General features: G+C 43.5%; 1 protein-coding gene across 1 annotated transcript in view; it reads right to left on the bottom strand.

The window, feature by feature from the left end:
• PTGFRN (prostaglandin F2 receptor inhibitor) overlaps window positions 1–19,110 on the bottom strand; it is a 63,808-nt gene extending 44,698 nt beyond the window's left edge. The window contains exons 1-4 of the mRNA XM_065420600.1: window positions 19,056–19,110; window positions 13,845–14,210; window positions 12,503–12,922; window positions 5,525–5,908 (exon numbers count right to left, since the gene is read on the bottom strand). Of these exons, the coding sequence (XP_065276672.1) occupies window positions 5,525–5,908; window positions 12,503–12,922; window positions 13,845–14,210; window positions 19,056–19,110 (1,225 nt within the window). The remainder of the gene's footprint in view (window positions 1–5,524; window positions 5,909–12,502; window positions 12,923–13,844; window positions 14,211–19,055) is intronic.
• Between the last annotated feature and the right edge of the window lie 2,571 nt (window positions 19,111–21,681).

Below are 21,681 nucleotides of genomic sequence, written 5' to 3'. Positions count from 1 at the left end.
CTTGAGTCTCAGCTCTCATGGACTTTAGCTGGAGTTACCGGAGTCCAGCACTTCAGAAAATCAGGTCCAAAGCCTCTCAAGGTGACGCGGCATCTGAGAAATAACGTTTCCTTCCCTGGCCTGTTCTCCAACATCCAAGTGTGCAGGTTTCAGTCTCAGATTTTAAATCACCTTCTGTGTTTCCCAAGAGAGCTCAGGATGAGTGTACAACTTGGGACTCTTCATTCTCAAGTTGAAAAGTGATCGGTTGAGACTCCAGTGACACCCCATCTCCTCTACCTGTCCAGGATAAAACGGCCATCCCCAGACACCACCCCTTCCCACTTACTGTCCCACGCCCCACAGATCCCCAGTACCAACTCCTGCCTTGGCCCTGGACAACGCCAACACCTTGTCAAGGTTAACTCCAACAAGCATCCTAGAATGTTTAGCTGGTTAACATGACAACCAAGGATGAATGTACCAAAAGCAATTTTGAGTTTGAACTGTGAAGTGGTACAACCTGTATGGAGCTGGAATCTCTCAAAGTTCATAGTTTAAGAGCTGAGTGGCTGAATCTAAGGTTGGAAAAGATGATTGTCCTGACCCAGGAAATGATGAGACAAGGTTGCATGACTTTGTTCTCTACTAGATTACAGAGACAGCAGACCACAGGCTTGTGAACTGAGATACTATGGTAAGAATCTCAGCACTGAATTTTAGTTATGGAAATAAGTGCTTTTCTACCAATAAGAAAAGACTTATTTTTCCTGTATTACTTTTTTTAATGTTACTTGAAAAACAACACCAAACTTCCTACTATTTTCTGACTAAATATCCCAACATTTTGTTTTTGTTTTCAACAAATTTATTCTTTATTCCTTTATCTTGTGGTTGATGTATTAATCTCAGAAACAGTAATTGTCTATAATTGGGGCAGAGAAGAAAATGCAAGTCTAAAATGTAGCCACCTCTGAAACATGGCACTAGAACATGTTAGTGGAAACGCTAGGAGATAAGCCCTAGCGCCTTTTCTCTCCGGGTGCGCTAATAGTCTCTGGGAACATTTGATAGTACAATTCCACTTAATCTGGCTACATCTGCACTGGAAATCTTAAGGGAATCTCCTGTAGTTGCTATTACTAGTGCAGCTTCATCAGTGCTAGCAACCATGGGAACACTAGTGTAGACTAGACATCAGTTGTTTTAATCATTGGTTTTTACAGGATTAGATGACAAGGGTAAAAATGCAAGAAACTAGTTTACACTACTGCTTCCATGGTTGCTAGCACCAGTAACAGTGGGAAATTTTCCTAAAATTCCCAGTATAAACAAGGCCTAAAAAAAAACAATGCACAGAATTCTGGTTCCACTGTCAAATAACAGGTCTGTGTAGGAGGCCATGAGACCCAGCACCGCAATCCTTGAGAGAACTAAATCCCCACACATCCTAGACAGCTAGACCACTCCTCACATCTTATTTACACACAGCAATAGTCTTCAAGACTTGAAACTGAAAGACAAGTTACTCAAACCATACTGCAGTAATCTGACCCCTCCAAAGCCAGAGGGGTTACAATTCAAGAGTGGTAGCTACAGAAGGTGGTATCCTGTGACTGCTTTAGCAGCTTGGTACAAAGATGGGAGAGTTTGAAGGCTGAAGTTCTTCTCAGGCCGGGAACAGGATGAGAAAAGAGCTGAAAGAAACAGTTTTCAGCTAATCACTTTGGTATTAGTATTAATTATTAATATTATTGAGGAGGAGGAAGGATTGCTAGGGAGAGTTTTGGCTTTGACAGCACCACTCCGGCTAGGCACGTCACACTGACAGACACTCTCAGACAGAGGATTTAAAAGGAATAAAAGGCTCCCTGGATAAGCCTCATTCCTCCACTCTGTCAGCTGTCAACGAACAGCCTCACTGACAGTTCAGTGACTTAATACCACGTTAGCACTGAACTTCAATCAAGGAGGAGGGGGTTAGTGGTGAGTTTAGGATGCAGTTTAGAACCTCACATGCTGAGAACTCTTCTCCCACCCCCTCACAGCCCTAGGCAGCAGTATCGTCTGAGGAGTAGCTTTTATACACTCCTGCACCTCAGCTAGGCAGTGAGAGAAAGGACAGGAAATTTCCGCCAGCCTAAGCGATGCTTCAGACCAGAGACAAAGTGACCTTCTGCAGCCAGGTTTTGAAGCCCAGAAATGTAAGCCACAACTGAGTGCACTGGCAGAACTGGGGGGAGTGGGGTAACTTGCACACCAGCCTGGGCACTAACTGGCACTAGGCTCAGTTAACTCAAAGATAATCAGTACTTTCTGGATTTTAGCATAGAGAGTGGGTAGAAATGTCCCCCCCTCCCCCTCCGGGTTTGAAATGCTGTCAAAAGTAATTTAGATCCTAAATGCAAAAGTCAAATAAAGAAATTGTTTTAATCATTCGTTGAGAGATAGTGACATGTCATGGCAAACTGAACAATACAGCTCTTTAGAAATTCTGCTTAGGTTTGGTTTTCTGGATCACTCCAGCGTGACTGTTCGCTTCTCAGGATATTTGCATAAAAACAGGATCTTTGTAGCTTAAGAGTTCAGCCAGGGTAATGCAGAGCAAAAGCTGGTTAACTCACCATCTCTGGTGTAGGCAAGACACAATGGAATATCAATCTAAGAACACATTCACCTCTGAGCGTGGGGAGAATACGATCCTGCTCTTGCAGCTGAGGTGGGCTAGATGAGCCTACCACGTCCTTTTCCATCTCCAGCTTCTATAATTCTACATCATAATCCTGTCCACAAGAGTTAACTGATATCACATATAATGAGGAGTCCTTGTGGCACCTTAGAGACTAACAAATTTATTTGGGCGTAAGCTTTCGTGGGCTAGAACCCACTTCATCAGATGCATGGAGTGAAAAATACAGGAGCAGATATAAATACATGAAAGGATGGGGGTTGCTTTACCAAGTGTGAGGTCAGTCTAACAAGATAAATCAATTAACAGTAGGATACCAAGGGAGGAAAAATAACTTCTGAAGTGGTAAGAGAGTGGCCCATTACAGACAGTTGACAAGAAGGTGTGAGTAACAGTAGGGAGAAATTAGTATTGGGGAAATTAAGTTTAGGTTTTGTAATCAAGCCTTCTTAAAACTGCAATACCCACCTGGTGAAGTGAAGAAACAGATTGACAGAGCGAGAAAGGTACCGAGAAGTCACCTACTACAAGACAGGCCCAACAAAGAAAGTAACAGAACGCCACTAGCCGTCACCTACAGCCCCCAAATAAAACCTCTCCAGCACATCATCAAGGATCTACAACCTATCCTGAAGGACGATCCCTCACTCTCACAGACCTTGGGAGACAGGCCAGTCCTCGCCTACAGACAGCCCCCCAACCTGAAGCAAATACTCACCAGCAACTACACACCATACAACAAAAACACCAACCCAGGAACCAAACCCTGCTACAAACCCCGGTGCCAACTCTGTCCACATATCTATTCAAGGGACACCATCATAGGACCTAATCACATCAGCCACACCATCCAGGGCTCGTTCACCTGCACATCTACCAATGTGATATATGCCATCATGTGCCAGCAGTGCCCCTCTGCCATGTACATTGGCCAAACCGGACAGTGTCTACACAAAAGAATAAATGGACACAAATCTGACATCAGAAATCATAACATTCAAAAACCAGTAGGAGACCACTTCAATCTCTCTGGTCACTCAATAACAGACCTAAAAGTGGCAATTCTTCAACAACAAAACTTCAAAAACAGATTCCAACGTGAAGCTGCAGAACTGGAATTAATTTGCAAACTGGATACCATCAGATTAGGCCTGAATAAAGACTGGGAGTGGTTGGGTCATTACAAAACCTAAACCTATTTTCCCCAATACTAATTTCTCCCTACTGTTACTCACACCTTCTTGTCAACAGTCTGTAATGGGCCACTCTCTTACCACTTCAAAAGTTATTTTTCCTCCCTTGGTATCCTGCTGTTAATTGATTTATCTCGTTAGACTGACCTCACACTTGGTAAAGCAACCCCCATCCTTTCATGTATTTATACCTGCTCCTGTATTTTTCACTTCATGCATCTGATGAAGTGGGTTCTAGCCCACGAAAGCTTATGTCCAAATAAATTTGTTCGTCTCTAAGGTGCCACAAGGACTCCTCATTGTTTTTGCTGATACAGACTAACACGGCTACCACTCTGAAACCTGATATCACAGATGTAATTCAAGGATTTTTAACATACCATCTGAACTGGAAGACATGACATACTCCTAAGTGACACATGGTCTGACCTTTGACTTGTAAAACAAGTCCCTTGATGTCATATGGCAGGGGTGGCCAACCTGAACCTGAGAAGGAGCCAGAATTTACCAATGTACATTGCCAAAGAGCCACAGTAATATGTCAGCAGCCCCCCATAATTTCCCCCCACCCCTGACCACCTCCCACCCATCGGCAGCCCCGCTGATCAGCGCCTTCCTCTCGCTCTACTACCTCCCGATCAGCTGTTTCGTGGCATGCAGGAGGCTCAGCGGGGTGGGAGGGAGAGGAGTGAGAGCACGGTAAACTCAGGGAAGGGGTGGAATGGGGGCAGGGTCTGTGGCAGAGCCAGGGGTTGAGCTGGGAGCACCCCCCGGCACATTGGAAAGTTGGCGCCTGTAGCTCAAGCCCCGGAGTCGGTGCCTATACAAGGAGCAGCATACTAACTTCTGAAGAGCCGCATGTGGCTCCGGAGCCACAGGTCGGCCACCCGTCATATGGTATCAAGGGTCTCTATAATAAAGTAATATAGGGGAGGCCACTAAAAAATAAATATAAGGTCAGTAACCACAAGTGTCTAATCCAGTCGTAAATTTAGTGAGTGAGCCACGAGAAGTTACTGTACGAAGATTGCCTGGCTTGGTAGTCCTGTGTACAGCCAAAGAGACAATTCTTTGTATATTTGTAAGTTTAAATTAGAAAAATTCACTCATTTCTAAAATCTTAAAACTTATTTACAGTGAATAGAAAATTCTGCTAGTCCAGGTAAACTTACTTTAATGGACACCTGCAAACAAATACCATCCGTCTGAATATTGAGGCATTCAGTGAGTGCAGTATAAAAACCTTTACCGAACAGATTACTATGTCACACTTATGGAACAACCGGTCATAAAAGAATAAATATAACCGTCCCCATAGGGACTGTTATCAGGCTACCAAAGGTGTGGAAGCTCCAAAGTTCACCAGTTTATGTAGGTTGTAGTACAAGGCCTTTAGGCTCCTGGCAAATCTCCAGCATGCCTCTCTTTCCTAAAATATATGACAACAGAGGCCAGAAGAGTGGGTGTGAATGGATCTGTATCGCAAGGGACATGGATAAAAAGACCCTGGCACAGGAACATTTTTCCATATCTGTGGTCAGTAGGATAGTGGGGTGCCCAGAACAGACCCTGTAATGTCTTTGCCCTGCATACTCTATAGTGGAATTGAACACAGGAAAAGAATGGCTCATTATCTGTTGAGCCTCAGGATGGAGCCACTCACCTAATGCTGTCACCACCACGCTGACTGGTGAAGATGTCTTCTCCACCACTTTGTGCCAGCTCCCATTGTGCTGTGGCACCCAGACAGCTGCTTGGCAGAAATAGTAGCCAGAGTCTTCCACACCCACATCACGCATCAGCAGGTGATAGGAATTTCTATCCACGTGACTCAGGCTGATGAGGGGAGAGTCGCTGACCACAGAATCACGGTCCACACTCAACAAAACTTGGGCATCCGACAAGGTATCATCACGTGACTCACTGAAGTACCACGTCACCTGAGCTTGGAAGATGCCACTTCTGTCTGTTGTGATGTTGCAGGTTAGGTCCAGGGAGTCCCTTTCAGTCACAGACATGTTGCTTGTGGCAATAAGCACATCCAGAACTTGAATATTAAAAAACAAGAAAAGACAAGTGTTATTTTCAAGAGTTTGTCTCAAACTATTTAGTACCTAATGCTCTGGTACTGCAAGTTCTCAAGTAACTTCAGCTCTCTGCTTTCAGTGCTTAGTGACTTGACTACAGGTTTGTACCTATCTAAAAAAGCTGCAAACTATCAGTGTGTATAGGAGTTAGGACATGGGAGGGAGAAATCAAGACTTGAGTTTTTATTCCCAGCTTTGCCACATACTTCCTGTGTGTGTTTAGGCAAGGAACAACCTCTGCACTTGCTTCCCCATGAGAAAAATGGGAATAATATTTCCTTATCTTACAGTGGTGCTGAGACACATGGGGCCTAATTCACAGAAGGCAGAACTCCTATTGAAGTGCACCCATTTATATCAGAGCTGAATTTAGCCTCCATCTAAACAATTCTTAGCTCCTATGACCAAAAAAAAATAAAAATAAAAAGAGGGGAAAAAAAGAAGCAGCAGCAGCTACAGAAAGTTAAGTGTGACTTAATGTAAGCAGCCATGGCCAAATCTTGAACTCCTGACTCACCTTAAGGGGCTTGCTGAGACCAGAAATGAAAGTGCACAGAAGACAATGGTAGTTCCATAGACTGCTGCTTCTTCACATACTACAGTGTCCAACATACACTATAGATTTTACAGCAATGCAAATAGCTACTCAGTGTTGTTGTCGCCATGTCAGTCCCAGGATATTAGAGAGAGAAGGTGGGTGAGCTATTATCATTTATTGGACCAACTTCTGCTGGTGAGAGAGACAAGCTTTCAAGCTACACTGAGCTCTTCTTCAGCCCTGGGAAACTTACCCAAAGCATTTAACAGGTTCCTCTCCTGGCCAGTGGTTGTACTCAGTCCACAGAACTCATGGTCACAGCCAGCATTCAGAGAGGACCTTTGTGATCAGTAGGCTGCAAAGCTGATGACAGCATCAATTTAGTTTAGTTTAAATTAGGGCTGTTGATAATCACGTGAGTTAACTGAGAGTAAACAAAAAAAATTTAATTGCGATTAATCGCCATTTTAATCGCACTGTTAAACAATAGAATACCAATTGAAATTTATTAAATATTTTGGATGTTTTTCTACATTTTCAAATTTATTGATTTCAATTACAACACAGAATACAAAGTGTACAGTATTCACTTTATTATTTTTATTATAAATATTTGCACAGTAAAAATGATAAACAAAGAAATAGTATTTTTCAATTCATCTCATACAAGTACCATAGTGCACTCTCTTTATCGTGAAAGCGCAACTTACAAATGTAGATTTTTTTTTGTTACACAACTGCACTCAAAAACAAAACAATGTAAAACTTTAGAGCCTACAAGTCCGCTCAGTCCCACTTCTTGTTCAGCCAAACGCTCAGACAAACAAGTTTGTTTACATTTACAGGAGATAATGCTGCCCGCTTCTTATTTACAATGTCACCAGAAAGTGAGAACAGGCGTTCAGAAGGCACTTTTGTAGCCGGCCTTGCAAGGTATTTACATGCCAGATATGCTAAACATTTGTATGCCCCTTCATGCTTTGGCCACCATTCCAGAGGACATGCTTCCATGCTGATGATGCTCGTTAAAAAAATACTGTGTTACTTACATTTCTGACTGAACTCCTTGGGGGAGAATTGTAGGTCTCCTACTCTGTGTTTTACCCGCATTCTGCCATGTATTTCATGTTATAACAGTCTCAGATGATGATCCAGCATGTTAGACATATCCTATAGAACTGGAAGGGACCTTGAAAAGTCATCGAGTCCAGCCCCCTGCCTTCACTAGCAGGACCAAGTACTGATTTTGCCCCAGATCCCTAAGTGGCCCCCTCAAGGATTGAACTCACAACCCTGGGTTTAGCAGGCCAATGCTTTAAGAACATTTTCATTGCAGATTTGACAAGACGGAAAGAAGGTACCAATGAGAGATTTCTAAAGATAGCTACAGCACTCGACCCAAGGTTTAAGAATCTGAAGCGCTTTCCAAAATCTGAGAGGAACGAGGTGTGGAACATGCTTTCAGAAGTCTTAAAAGAGCAACACACCAATGCGGAAACTACAGAACTCGAACAACCAAAAAAAGAAAATCAACTTTCTGCTGGTGGCACCTGACTCAGATAATGAAAATGAACATCCATTGGTCTGCACTGCTTTGGATCGTTATCGAGCAGAACCCATCATTAGCATGGAAGCAGGTCCTATGGAATGGTGGTTGAAGCATGAAGGGACATAAGAATCTTTACCGCATCTGGCACATAAATATCTTGCGACACCAGCTACAACAATGCCATGTAAACGCTTGTTCTCACTTTCAGGTGATATTGTGAACAAGAAGCGGGCAGCATTATCTCCTGCAAATGTAAACAAACTTGTTTGTCTGAGCGATTGGCTGAACAAGAAGTAGGACTGTGTGGACTTGTAGGCTCTAAAGTTTTACATTGTTTTATTTTTGAATGCAGTTATTGTTTTAACATAATTCTACATTTGTAAGTTCAACTTTCACGATAAAGAGATTGCACCAAAGTACTTGTATTAAGTGAATTGAAAAATACTATTTTTTATTTTTACAGTGCAAATATTTATAATAAAAAATATAAAGTGAGCATTGTACACTTTGTATTCGGTGTTGTAATTGAAATTAATATATTTGAAAATGTGGAAAACATCCAAAAATATTTATATAAATAGTATTCTATTATTGTTTAACTGCGCGATTAATCCCATGATTAATTGCTATTAATTTTAATTGCATGATTAATCACAATTAATTTTTTTAATCGCTTGACGGCCCTAGTTTAAATAATGAAAAGCGTGTATTAGGAGGGACTTCCACACTTTTCATCTCCTATGCTTTGTTAACAAGTGCTATTATTTACCTCCTGCTGCAAGACTTGTCAGGTGTCTGTTACCTTGTTCCCTCTCCTTCATTTGTCTATTTATTTATCCACATGTCCAAGGACTGTTTGAGCTATTGTTTGTACACTGTCTGGTTGAACTGACTCTAATCCCTGATTGGCGTCCTAAGGGACCTGAGGATCCCAAGGACCCCAGTCAAGGATTAGAGCCCAATTCTACTAGATCCTGTACAAGCAGAGTTGCTACATGTTCCTTAACTGTGGCCATGTGCCCATCTCAGAAGGTGGCTGGGCATTTCTATGGTGGGTGAAGTGATTTCTATCTATATGCTCATTCCTGTACATAATGTCTATCAGTTTGTAAAGCACTTAGGGGTTCTTGGGAATGGTACTATATAAATGCAAGAACCTGTGGTTTTTTTCAAATCATCAAAGCCCTTGTCTTTAAAACCAAGAATTACTCCTCTCCCAGTTTACCGCTGCATCTGACAGCACAGAAAAGTCAGAAGGCTCAATCTGACACCACAGTATACCAGACTTGCAGAGTTGCAGTCACCTACATGCCCCAAGTACCTCCTCACAGCTGACTGAGGTGTCATTAGTTTTTCCTGCTATGATCATCGTGATATGAGTAGAGAGGGCTAGTAAAACCTCCACAGTAATTCTGCAGGGTTGTAATAGACTAATATTACAACTCCACTGTAAGCTGAAGGGATCTTCCAAGAAACGTAAGTATCTTCACACAAGCCATGGGAACTCAAACACTGGATTTATAAACCAAGAGATACTTTTGTAAGAGTCTCACCCCTCCCCACATTCCTGAGCTTCCTTTGTTCTATTATCACTGAAGTGCCCGAATGCCCCATTCAGGATTACAGTCCCATCATGCTAGGTGGTGCACTTAACCATAGAAAGAAGAGGAAGTCCCTGTGCCCGAGATCTTAGAATCAAATTTAAAACAAGGCAAGCAAATGTGACAAACAATAGAAGGGAAGGTGGTAATAGGACAAGGTTAGCAGTAACGAGTTCATGAAGTTACATAGCTAGTCATGCGCACAAATTAACGGTACCAGATCAGTTTTGCAGGTTCAAACCTCCTTATTTACAGAAGAGACTGTAGTGTCCAGGACGGCCAAAATAGCCTGGAATACGTTGCGTCTACCTTTGTCTTTAATATGGAGGTACAGTCTACAGAGACTACAGGACCCAGCATATAATGCTCTCCAAAGCCAAGCCCTCAGGCCACGTTGAATGATGATGGTATATACGGCATGTACAGGGGACACTGGGCCACCCTCCATTTTGTATACAAGGAGGAGGATGTGATCTACTCAACTTTATGCAATTTAGGACTGGCCTCATGCTCCTGACAAATTGCTAGTGCTGCCATTGACCAGGCTGAATTTAAAAGCCTATAACAAAATAAAAATCATCATCAAAAATGCATTCCCTGCTGTTGCTGATCCCTAGTGCCCCCCCTTCATTCAACCACTGATTAAACCCCACCTACATAAGCCAACTTCTCAAAAATTTATGAACTTGACAAGACAATGCCAGAATTAGAGCCCTTACTCAGCATTGTACCCCAGGACTCTGGAGAGAGCATTTGAGAGCTTTCCTGTCTAGCAGACATACCCCAAGAGAAGAGGGAGCAGATTGATCCAGCAGAGCTCACAACTAAGCCCCACCAACCAGAATTAGCTATCTAACCCTAAGTTCTGGGTTTTCTCTATGACAAAGGATTTCACATGGCAGATTCCTCTACTGCCTGAACACACTGTCACAGTTCAGGAGAACTGCACCTATATTTCCCCTCAGCAATCCAGCAAGGACACCCCCTCTCAGGCTTCCAGCTCCCCAGCTGTTGCCTTTCTTGGGTGGAGACAAACACCTCACTTCCTTCTGACCGGGGAATTTCCAGGTTGCCAAGCTCCCTGCCTACACTGTGTTATTCCCAACACAAGCAGGCTGCCCAACCTCACCTATTTGCTTTCTTTTCAGAGACTGATAACAGAGGTATAAATGACCACACCTATTTTATTCTTAAAATAAAAAGCACTACAGAGAAAACACTAAAGAATCTACACGCATTGTGGTAAGCTCACCAGATAATCGCCCAAGCCTAACGCAGCCTCTAGCAGCATAATACTTCCACACCCCATCCAGTTTTTATGGTCACAAGTTCATCACAGCTTCAGCTCACAATCAGCACCCTCATAACATCTTTTATATACAGTTCAGGCGTCTTAGAGCTGGAGTTTCCAGGAGCAGGTAGATAGTGGACAATTGATTTTCCTCCCCTGGTTGTAGCTTCAAAAGGGAGGATTCAAAGTGGATAATTTGCATTCTCCTCACACCGCCACCCCCCCACCCCATATATTCTAGGAAATCTACTTTACACGCATTGTCCAAAAAAGTCTTTTGAAGTTCCTAACATTTACATTAGTCAAGTCCCTAGAAAAGTTACATACAATTCTACAGTAACACAAACAATTGCATTTTGGACCCCAAAGGTACCAAACCCAACTAAATAAATTTAACTTAATTCAATAGTTTGTCTTAATTCCATAAAGTTTATTCAGGACATTGTCAGTCTGTCACACACACTTCCTAAACTACTATCACTCTCGTATTTCTGAGGGGACATCATGCCTATTCTTCCACCAACTACTACATGATAAGATGCATCACTGTTACAACTCCCACAACCCCACACTTTGGCAGGGCTAGCACAATTATGTGGTCGGTGTATCTGTTCATGAAGTCTGTGGGCAAGAGATATTTGGATACTCACAACCCAGCACCAGGAGTCTTTTTGTTTCCTAAACACATGTAATTTACAGTGTCTTACTCTGGTGTGCCACAGTGCTCAGAAATACTCCTTGCTAAACAGTTGCCAACATTACAGAGCAAGCCGTCCAATGGGCTGGGAGCAGCAAAATGAACACAAGCAGAGCTAAACAGTCATACTTTGAAATGATATTGGTCTTTACCCTGAAAAGCTATATACAGCAAACACTACACACTTGCCACTGAAGCACAGACACCTCTGGGGAGAAGTGAGGCTGCTGTTGAACACCATAGGACAGAAAATAGAGTAAAAGGCGAGAGGAATTTGGAGAGAAGTAGAAATGTCACCAAGACACAGTAACAACCCCGCTCTTGGGAGGTCCGACAGGAAATTAAATGACCATAAGGGTACGTCTCCAACGGAATAAAAGACCCGCGGCACAGCCACGAATGGCTCGAATCAGGCTCACAGGGCTCAGCATGCAGGGTTAAAAATTGCTGTGTAAATGTTTGAGCCCGAGGTCTGGGACCCCAAGTGGGGGAGGGTCCCAGAGCCCAGGTTCCAGCCTAAGCCCAAATGTCCACACAGCAATTTTACAGCCCAGTGAGCCCAAGTCACCTGACCCAGACCAGATGCGAGTGTTTAATCGCTGTGTAGACATACTGTAAGTGATTGGAATCTGGATGTTATACCTCATTTAGAAGACAGAGCCCTCAACAGCACATCTCCCCCAGCACTATGCTGAGGCCCTGTCTCAGCACTGACTCAAAAAGTAAAGAGCCACCAGTATCACCTCCTGCAGCAATCTAGGTTCTCCCAGAAGTACTGACCCAGGCTTTCCCTCCTTCATTTCTGCTCTCACAAGTTGCCATGGCTTAGGTGTGGCATGGCTATAAGTCATAAGGAGACCTGTGCACCTGAAACTCACCAGTCTGTTGGATTATCACGCTTGCTACTTCCACATTCTTCTCCTGAATCTTCTGCCAGGAACTATCTGCATCTTTCACCCACTCGCTCACAAGACACCTGTAGAGGCCCTCATCCATTGGCAGCGCCTGGGATACAGAGAGTCGGTAAATGTCATTTGCCACTGTGTCCAAGCGCACATCTCCACTAAGGTAGCGCTCTTCATACTCCGGGCTGGGCTGGAACTTGCCCTCGTGTGTCAGAGAGAGGATTTCCTGCCAGGCTGGGCCATTCTTCAGCTCCCAAGTAACTTGCAGGTGAGTGTGTTCTGAGGAGGTGGTGGAAGCTGAGCAGCGTAATTCAAATGAGTCTCCCTCAGACAGTTTGCGAGGTTTCGAGGACCGGGCTTTAGATCCACTCACAGTTAAGCCATCGGCAATCACTATTCAAAGAAGAAAACATTATAAAACACACAGAGTAATATATGAGAGTTTACGGAAATGGTAAAGAGAGGGGATGGGAAATGCTGTTGGCTGACTGACCCAACTGTGCAATTATACTCAATTCCCACAGCAGCTCTTGGACAAATCACTCTCATCTCCCCCACAACCTTCCTGTCCCCTCAAAAAACAAAGTCACATTAAACCCCAGGTATTTTATCAGAGCAAGCCACCCACTTCAGGAATCAAGTCTTTAATTTTATCATCACCTCTTTCCCTCTAGTTCTGCTCTCTAGGGCAAGACCATGGCAAGACCATTCCAACCTATTATACATCCCCAGGGACAGGCCTAGCTGTTTTTGTGGTATTCGGAGAAGAAACACCAAGGGGAAAAAAACTCCTTTTCTATCATCAAAGGAGATAAGCCAGGATGCTGCTGCTGAAGGAACACAGCATGTTGTCTAGAAAAAAGGAAACTATTCCTACCTCACTGGGAAACTCCTAGATGACATTACCTCAGCTACAAAACATCCTCCACCACCCCTCTTTTATTTCCTTTCTCCCCCTCCTAAGTTATCCTCCCTGCCACAACAACAACCAATATTTTATCAAGGGTTGTGGTGGATTCTCCACCACTGACAATTTTAAAATCAGGATTGGATGTTGTTCTAAAAGCTCTGCTCTAGGAATTGTTTTAGAGAAGTTCTAGGTTTTATACAGGAAGTTTTATCAATCTACGAATCTGGAAAGACTGTAAATTTGCAGCATCCTGGACTCTAAGAACAAACCATTTTTAGTTTGTTGTTGGTTTTTGGCAGTTGGTAATATTCTCAGGACTGTATAGATGCACAACATGATGAGAACACCCAGCGGTACGTATTTGTCTGGTACGGATTACAAACACCCCTCACCCTGTGGAAATACCTTTCACTTGGACTGTAGCATCGTAATTTCCCTGAACAGTAGCATCTGTGCTGGGAGTGGTGCACTTGTATTCTCCTTGGTCGACTGGCTGGACACTTCTGATCAGAAGTTCCACAGCATTATTGCTGCTCCGCCTCAGCACGATTTCCCCGCTGCCAACCCTCTTCTGGTATTGCTGGGAGGTGAATAAGGAGTCCCAGGTACTCATTATCCGCACAAAGTCAGTTCCCTGGGAAAATTCCCAGTCAAAGTTCTGCTCACTGGGTCCATCGTAGTCAGTAACATTGCAAGGGATCACCGTCTCTGTACCTTCGACTCGAATGAGTGGGCTTTTGGGCACCCTCACAATTCGCCCTTTGCAGAAAGCTAGGTGGGAGAAGAGAAAACAGACAATTAGCACAGGAATTATCATGTTGGGTCAGATGTGATGTCCGGCTAGTCCAGCATTTGGCTTCTGACTGTGCCAAGTATCAGATGCTTCAAGGGAGGTGTGAAAAGCCCAAATAAGGATAATTATGGAATAACCTGACAAGTTTTTCCTTCTAACACTGGTCAGACTCAGCACACCACTTCTGAAAGGATGCCGACCCCTGCTCTAACCCATTCTGTATTCATTCTATCATTGTTTGCTTAGTGACACACTGTCAATTGAGGGAGTTTCCACCTTCCTCTAGAGTGCCAACTGAGATTCACTCATTAAGATCAGATGAGGGTATCCCAAAAAAATCAATTTCCTTCAGACTTAGATCTTCACCATTCCCCTCTTCCATGTTGCTAGAGTAGACACACCAGTGGCTTTACATAGTACAACTAAGAACTGAACCAATAATTAGACCCTTCTACTTTACCACCCAATTTCATTGCCATAATGCTTCTGCCTCCAGAGAATTTCAACTAAGACACAGCCCTTTGTATGTAGAAGGTGGGGTGACTACACAAGAGAAGCAACTAATTGGCCCAGCCGTCCCAAAGTGAAAGTCTGCAGCTAATACAGGATTTGAAGCCTGGATATACTGGGCTCCCTTCCCCTTTAGGCTAGTTGCCATGTGACATAATGATCAAAGACCAAAACACTCATGGGCTCCCCCAAAGCCTCTAGAGCAGATGTGTCAAACAAGACCCAGAGGCAGGATCTAGGTATATGATTTATTTATGCAGTATGTTCAGAATTTGCAGAACTTAAGTTTTCATTCTTTTTAAAAGTGAATTTTAGCCCTTCTGGTGGCAAAGAACCTAAAACCTAACCCCATTAACTGTAAGCATTCACTCTTTCATTGTTTAAGTTAGTGTTAGAATATGCAGAGAGAAGAAAGGAGAAGAGAGAAAACAGGAAGGAGGATGAGAAGGAAGAGAAACCCAGGGTGGAAATAGCAGTGGGCCTAAAGGATAGCAGATTTTCCAACTAAGTAATGCTGAATGCAACAATAAGGTACTAAACAAATAGTTAACAGTTTCGTTTCTACACAAAGGACATTCTAACCTGATCTCTCTGAAAATCTCCGTAAGGTCTTACATTTTTACTCTGCCTTGACAACCAAAATTAAAAATGGTATTTAGCCTTCTCCACAGAATAGAGTTCAGTACCTCTGCTCGAAAGGCTAGTGGCTCTAAACACTTCTGTAATCCTCTGCATTCCCTCTCCTCACAGTCTACTCCCACAATAAAATTAATGTAAAACAAACTTTTCATTTACTTAAAAGATTCCCAATTTCTCCCACTTCTGGGGCACACTTTGAGACCACTTGTTGACTGCACTCTCAATCCTCCTCTAAAATCTTCTGATAGAAACCCTGATATGCCAGGGTTTCTATCCATGATAGGTAACAAACACTGTAATTGTGGTAAAATGTCACTAATGCAATATGAAAAGTGTGCATCTTGCCACTGGCAAATCTTTTGTGCACATTCAGTTTCTGTACCCGATCTGTAGAAAATCAGGTCTGGTCATCATTTGCTGGCTAAGGGACTATTAGCCAAGGAGTCACACATATTTAAGGTTCCAAAGGGCAAGGTCCTTTCTCCCCTTGCACACCACATTTCAAAAAGTCGCCTGGGCTCTCCCCCTTTTCTACCACAGAGCAGTTCAGTAAAGAATGTTGTCTTTCCTTTCCACATCAGAAGAAAGAGCCTGATCAAGATTAAACTATCCAGCCTGAATTGCTGACAAACAAATTGCAAAACAAATAAAAAGGAAGTCTACAGTTCAGGAGAAACTGCAGCTTAAAATACAAGCACAAAACTCAAAACAGAGAGGAAAGGCAAACAGTCCCCACCAAGCACCCCAAAACCTCAATGAAGACCATGGCACAAATGCTTAGGGTTGGTAGATCATGATTCCTGTACCACCAGATGGTGATGTACCAAAAGACTGGATAATATTGCAAATACTTATTGGAAAACCAGCAGTGCTCAGAGCTGTACAGAAGAGTGAGAAAGACATGGTCCCAGATAGTATTCCTTAAATCATACGACCATGCAGGCACAAAGGCACGTGATAATTCTCTGCAGAAGACTGGAGAAGCAATACATTATGCTAGGGCCAAATGCAAACCACTTAATTTAGCCAGATGACCTGGCAAAGAAACAGTAGTGAGATTTTTCCGGTGGGTTTGGCTCTGTAGCCAGAGAATAATCTCTGCAGCTGCAGGCTGGCTTTGGCAGGTTAGCTCACTTCCCCAAGAGAGAACGAGAGCTGCCTTGATTCACAACCCCAGCCTTTCCATGAAAGGAAAACACTTTTTCAGCAAAAGACGCAAACCTTTCCGATTCAGTCTCTCAACAAAATCACTTACACAAACCTGTAATCCTGCTCCATCACCCATCACCCCTAGCTACACATCCATTGCAAGACATATTGGTATAGTGTTTGGGAGTGCCGAGGGGCAGCCAAGACGCTGAAAGGATCTGTCCTCCTGAGACTACCCCGGCTTGTAGGACCATAAAGCAAGGTCAAGTGGATCTAATATACAGAGTCCTCTGGAGAGCACTTACATGAACTCCGAGCACAGACTTAAAAAAATAAAGTTTGACAACTTTTAACCACTTCACTTCACCATCCATACTGGGGAAGCCACCCATTATAGACATGGAAGAACAACATATTTGCCTGAGAAAAGGTCCATTAAACTCAACGATATCCCTGTTTGCAGATCAATGACATGCATAGGATACAGAGGGACTAATGCGAGATTCTGGCCACATCCAAATTTAGCTATAGGATTTCCAACAAAACCATCCCCTTGGTTAAAATCATGCTGTTGTCATATGAATTTGAGCCCAGTCTGAACGCCAGGATTGATCAATAGGAGCCTCTCTCTCTTAGGGAGGGGCTCCACGTCACTGCCCACAGGGCGTGCCCTGCCCATCCACACTTCTTTCCCATAACCTGCACCAGTCGGACGTATAAGTACTTACTTCAGTGCAACATTAATTATAACAATTAAAACCCGCACAACAATTTTAACATAGTTTTGTGCCCAAACATTTAAAATAAATTATCTGGTATGATTATTTATCTTCTGATCACGGGCAGCATGATCTCTAGCAATTTAACTAACAGATGAATGAAGCATTGATAGGTGGTCTTCATCACCCCTGCTCTTAACTCCTAAAATGCATTTTCCCACAGAATCACAGCCCACACTCAACCCTTCATTTTATAGTACATTCATTTCTACTGGGCATATGCATGATATGGCAAAGTGAACATTGTGGTAAGCCCTAGCTAATTTCCTGACTTTCATGCTATTAAGTTCCAGCCTTAGTGCTCCATTAAATGTAGGTTTTTACTTTTAACATCTTTAAGAAAAAGAAAGCACTATAATAAACCAAATGAAATAACAGCAGGAAGACATATAATTACATGATAGATCAAGTCACTTAGTTGTTAGTTACTAGTAAGGAAACTGGACTGCACCACCCAGCTATGTTTCTACCACTTTCTCCAATTCAGTTTTAATGAAGGAGCCCACCCAGCGAGAGGCAGAGTTTACTGTCTGCAGTGTAAGGAAGGAGATAAATATAAGCATGAAGATGTGCTCCTACAGGTTGCTGAAGACAGAAGCTAGAGGGACTAGTTTACTGGTTTATAGCGTGTTTATCTCCTCTCTCTACACACATGAACACCACAAATTAAGTTAAGTTAGTACTACAAACTGACCCAGTGTTAAAGGACTCAAGCCCATTTAAACCCCAGTAAGGCTCAACTCATATCCCTCCCTAACCTTCCGCTCTTTCCTGAAGGGTGAGAGTCATAAGCAAAGGATGAGCCTTGCCATGTGCCCTGTAGGTCAAAACAGCCTTCGACAGACCAGCGAGGGGAGTGAATTCCAGAGTCCAGGATACTTCACCTACAACACTCTGCCAGGAGCCCCCAGACATTAGAATCTGGAGGCTACTGATCACAGCTGTTGAGAAATAACATGAGGAAAAGCAATATCGAAGGCCTTGGCTACACTAGAAAAGCTGCCCGGGTTTAACTAAATTGATTTAGTTAAGGTAATGCAAGCTCCCTAACACAGGATGAACTTAAAAAGAAGTTTTCACCCTTGCTTAAACTGGTTCATCTTATATCAGTAAATTACTGAAAGGCTAACTCTACATGGTTATACATGGTAATCCACTGGTCAGGAAAGAAGGTGTGAGTGCAGCTTCCTGAACAGTCCTGTGTTCTTAAAGGTGCAAGTGTCATGCACCTTCCCTGACCAGCTCCATGTTGATATCCATGAAGTGTCCCCAGTGATCCACCAACACTTGCATAACTGTAGATTTCTGTGGATGTACTCTGTGGCAAGGTGGGGTGGTGCCAAAATAGGGATGTACATGTCATCTATCACCCACCACAGTTTGGGAATCTCATTGCTACAAAGCCATCTACTATGCCCTGCGCATTGCCAAGGATCAAAGTCCTGCATAACAGGAGACAATTAATGGCCCTGCACACCTGCATGACAACGTCCCCCCGCGCCCCCTCCCCTCCGGGAAATTTCCAACTTCAACAGGATTTTCCACTGGTAGCAATGCAATTTTACAAGTTTCCAGAGTATGATCACCACTCGCTTCTCCAGTGTCACTGCAGCTCTCATTCTGGTGTCCCTGAGCTGAAGGGCTGGGGCGAGCTCAGGACACAGATCCAAGACTGTGACTTTTTGCATCTGAAAGTTCTGCAGCCACTGCTCATCATCCCAAATCTGTATTACAATATGATCCCACCGATCTGCTCATTCTTGGAACCAGAGCAGTGCTCTGCCTCCCGCAGCTGCTCCATGAGTACCACCACCAACCTTGAATTGTTTTTCCTCTCTGTCCCTCAGCAAACTGTCCTTGAAGAAATCATGTCCTCAGTTGTTGCAGTACTTCCTGCAGGTCTGTAAATTCAGGATAATCGTGCGCCCTGTGTTTGCAGCCTTCATGAAAATAGTACAGAGCTCTTTGGACTCTGTCTGCAATCTCTGATAGAAGCACGAAGTGCCACATGGGTTTGTGGGATTATTATTTTTAAAGGCATGAAAATTATGGGATATGGATGGCATTATGGGATGAAGAAAGTTGCCTGCTGGGAATTTAACCTCTGGCTCTCAGCAATACCTGGGCAAGTCATTACTATCCCACAGAATATTAATGAAGTGTCCCAAAAGGCACTGCCCCAGACAGCAGCACTTGTCACACAGGGATACCTACCCATAGTGCACTGCGCTTTGCATCCACACAAGCTCTCCTGATGAGAACGCACAGCGAACACGCAAGAAGATAAGTATGCACATGCCGGAGCAATATACAAACTTTGGTGGCTGTATGCCACCATAACTTGCATGCATCAAAGTTTGTAATGTCGACGTGGCCTAAATAAGGTGGTAACCATGTTTCCTCTAGTCTTCAGGTGTAGCCCCACATACAGTGTACTGCAGTAACCCAATCTAGCCATGCCTTTGTCACCTCTAATGTGGGGAGGTCTACACATTTGCACTGTGATTAACAGAGTCAGCTGAGCACCTCATTCTTTCAAGGTCACTACAGATCCCACTGACGTAAACTGAAGGCGTGGGCATTTAGCACCTCTGAAAACCAGGTCTACGGGCTCTGTGGTGAATTTGCTGGGCATGCATCCCAAACACCCCTACTGGTAAAGCACAGACTAACCCGCTCCTTAGGGCACAGCTTTGGCAACAGGGGATTGTTCCATTCTTATGTTGGGGGTTTGGGGTGGAAGAGAACTGGAGGAAAGACATTTTATTTTCTGAAAACACTATTTGCAGCTGCTAATATAAACTGGGTCTCTCTCAGTCCTGAGATTTTACCTCATTCTCTGATCAGCCAACACACAAGAGCACAGCTTCACCTCATAGGGCATTTGATGTGGCTCAAGTTGCCCAAGATACCCATTACTGGGTGACTCCTGTGACAGATCACATTCCATGATGTTACAGGTGACCTCGAAGGCTGGATATCAACCAACCCCTGGAATTTGGGGTTCTGCTTTTATTCCTGCTGCAGTCAATGCCATCGTTATCCCTAAAAACGAAGTACAGTGCTTCGTTCTCTACTGAGGTCAGTGATGCACATGGCTTCTGCTACAGTTATGAACTCTGGTCTTGGCAGAAGGACAACTCCCATTTGCATTAGCAGATACATGGAGACAATTTATTAATATTTGGTTTTAAAATGCATTGTTTAAAACCCATATTTTCCCCATCCCTCAGAGCAGCCAGAGTTCAGCTTTTGTGATATACAAAAGGTTTCCAAACTGTTGGTTTATTGGGAGCATTTATCTCCCAAGACATCCAATACATTTCAGTGTTAATACAGGGTGGCATGCTCGTAATGAATTCACTTGAATCCCGTTTAACTGTAGAAACAGATGGGGGAGAAGACAAGACACTCTATATGTTAGTGACAGAAAAGCAAGAAGGATACTCAAAGTTTAATATTTTATACTATTACAGAGACCACCAACAATGTTTATTTAGCTTGGACTTAAAGACAACTGTCTTCATATAACAAACTAGAATTAAGACACTGAACCTGGTTGAACAGAAACCCTGCATAAATGCTAAGCTCCTTTAAAGACTTACCAGGCCACCAGCTGAAGAACTGGAGTTACTTTACAAAACAAAAACAAAAGGATCTCTGTAGTGAGGCCAACATTATACAATAGACAAGTGAACATTCCTCAGCCTTGTGATACAAATGACAGGACCAGGTAACTTAGGCTACATCTACACTACAGGGGGGGGTCGATTTAAGATACACAAATTCAGCTACGCGAATAGCGTAGCTGAATTCGACGTATCAGATCCGACTTACCCTGTTGTGAGGACGGCGGCAAAATCGACTGCCGCGGCTCCCAGTCGACGGCGCTTACTCCCACCTCCGCTGGTGGAGTAGGCGCGTCGATTCGGGGATCGACTGTCGCGTCCTGACGAGACGCGATAAGTCGATCCCCAAGAGATCGATTTCTACCCGCCGATTCAGGCGGGTAGTGTAGACCTAGCCTTAGTGTCTGCACTCTAGGGGGATTAAGCAAGAACCACCAGAATGTAGGTAAACCAAAGAGCCATGCTAATCATTTATCAGAAACATTTAAATGGAGCACATTTCAGTTGCTCACACCTTTTAATATACCCAGCATACAAATGCTTCATCTTGATCAGAGTGGCAAGCAGCTTGCATCAAGATGGAATGTTGCATACTGGGACCTGTAGTCTCCATAAGCCTCATTGCTGTATTTAAGCTGAGGTCAGCTTGGAGGCACTCTGTAGTGGAGGTCACACTTCGGCCACCCCTGGACTAGTGTCTATTTCCCCTCTAATCAACAGTTGTGCAGGTCCCATTATTGCCT

This window comes from Emys orbicularis, chromosome 1 (genome assembly GCF_028017835.1).
Source record: "Emys orbicularis isolate rEmyOrb1 chromosome 1, rEmyOrb1.hap1, whole genome shotgun sequence".
Lineage (NCBI taxonomy): Eukaryota > Metazoa > Chordata > Testudines > Emydidae > Emys > Emys orbicularis.
The sequence above is the reverse complement of the archived record's forward strand: the minus strand, read 5'-3'. Positions and strand labels throughout refer to the sequence as shown.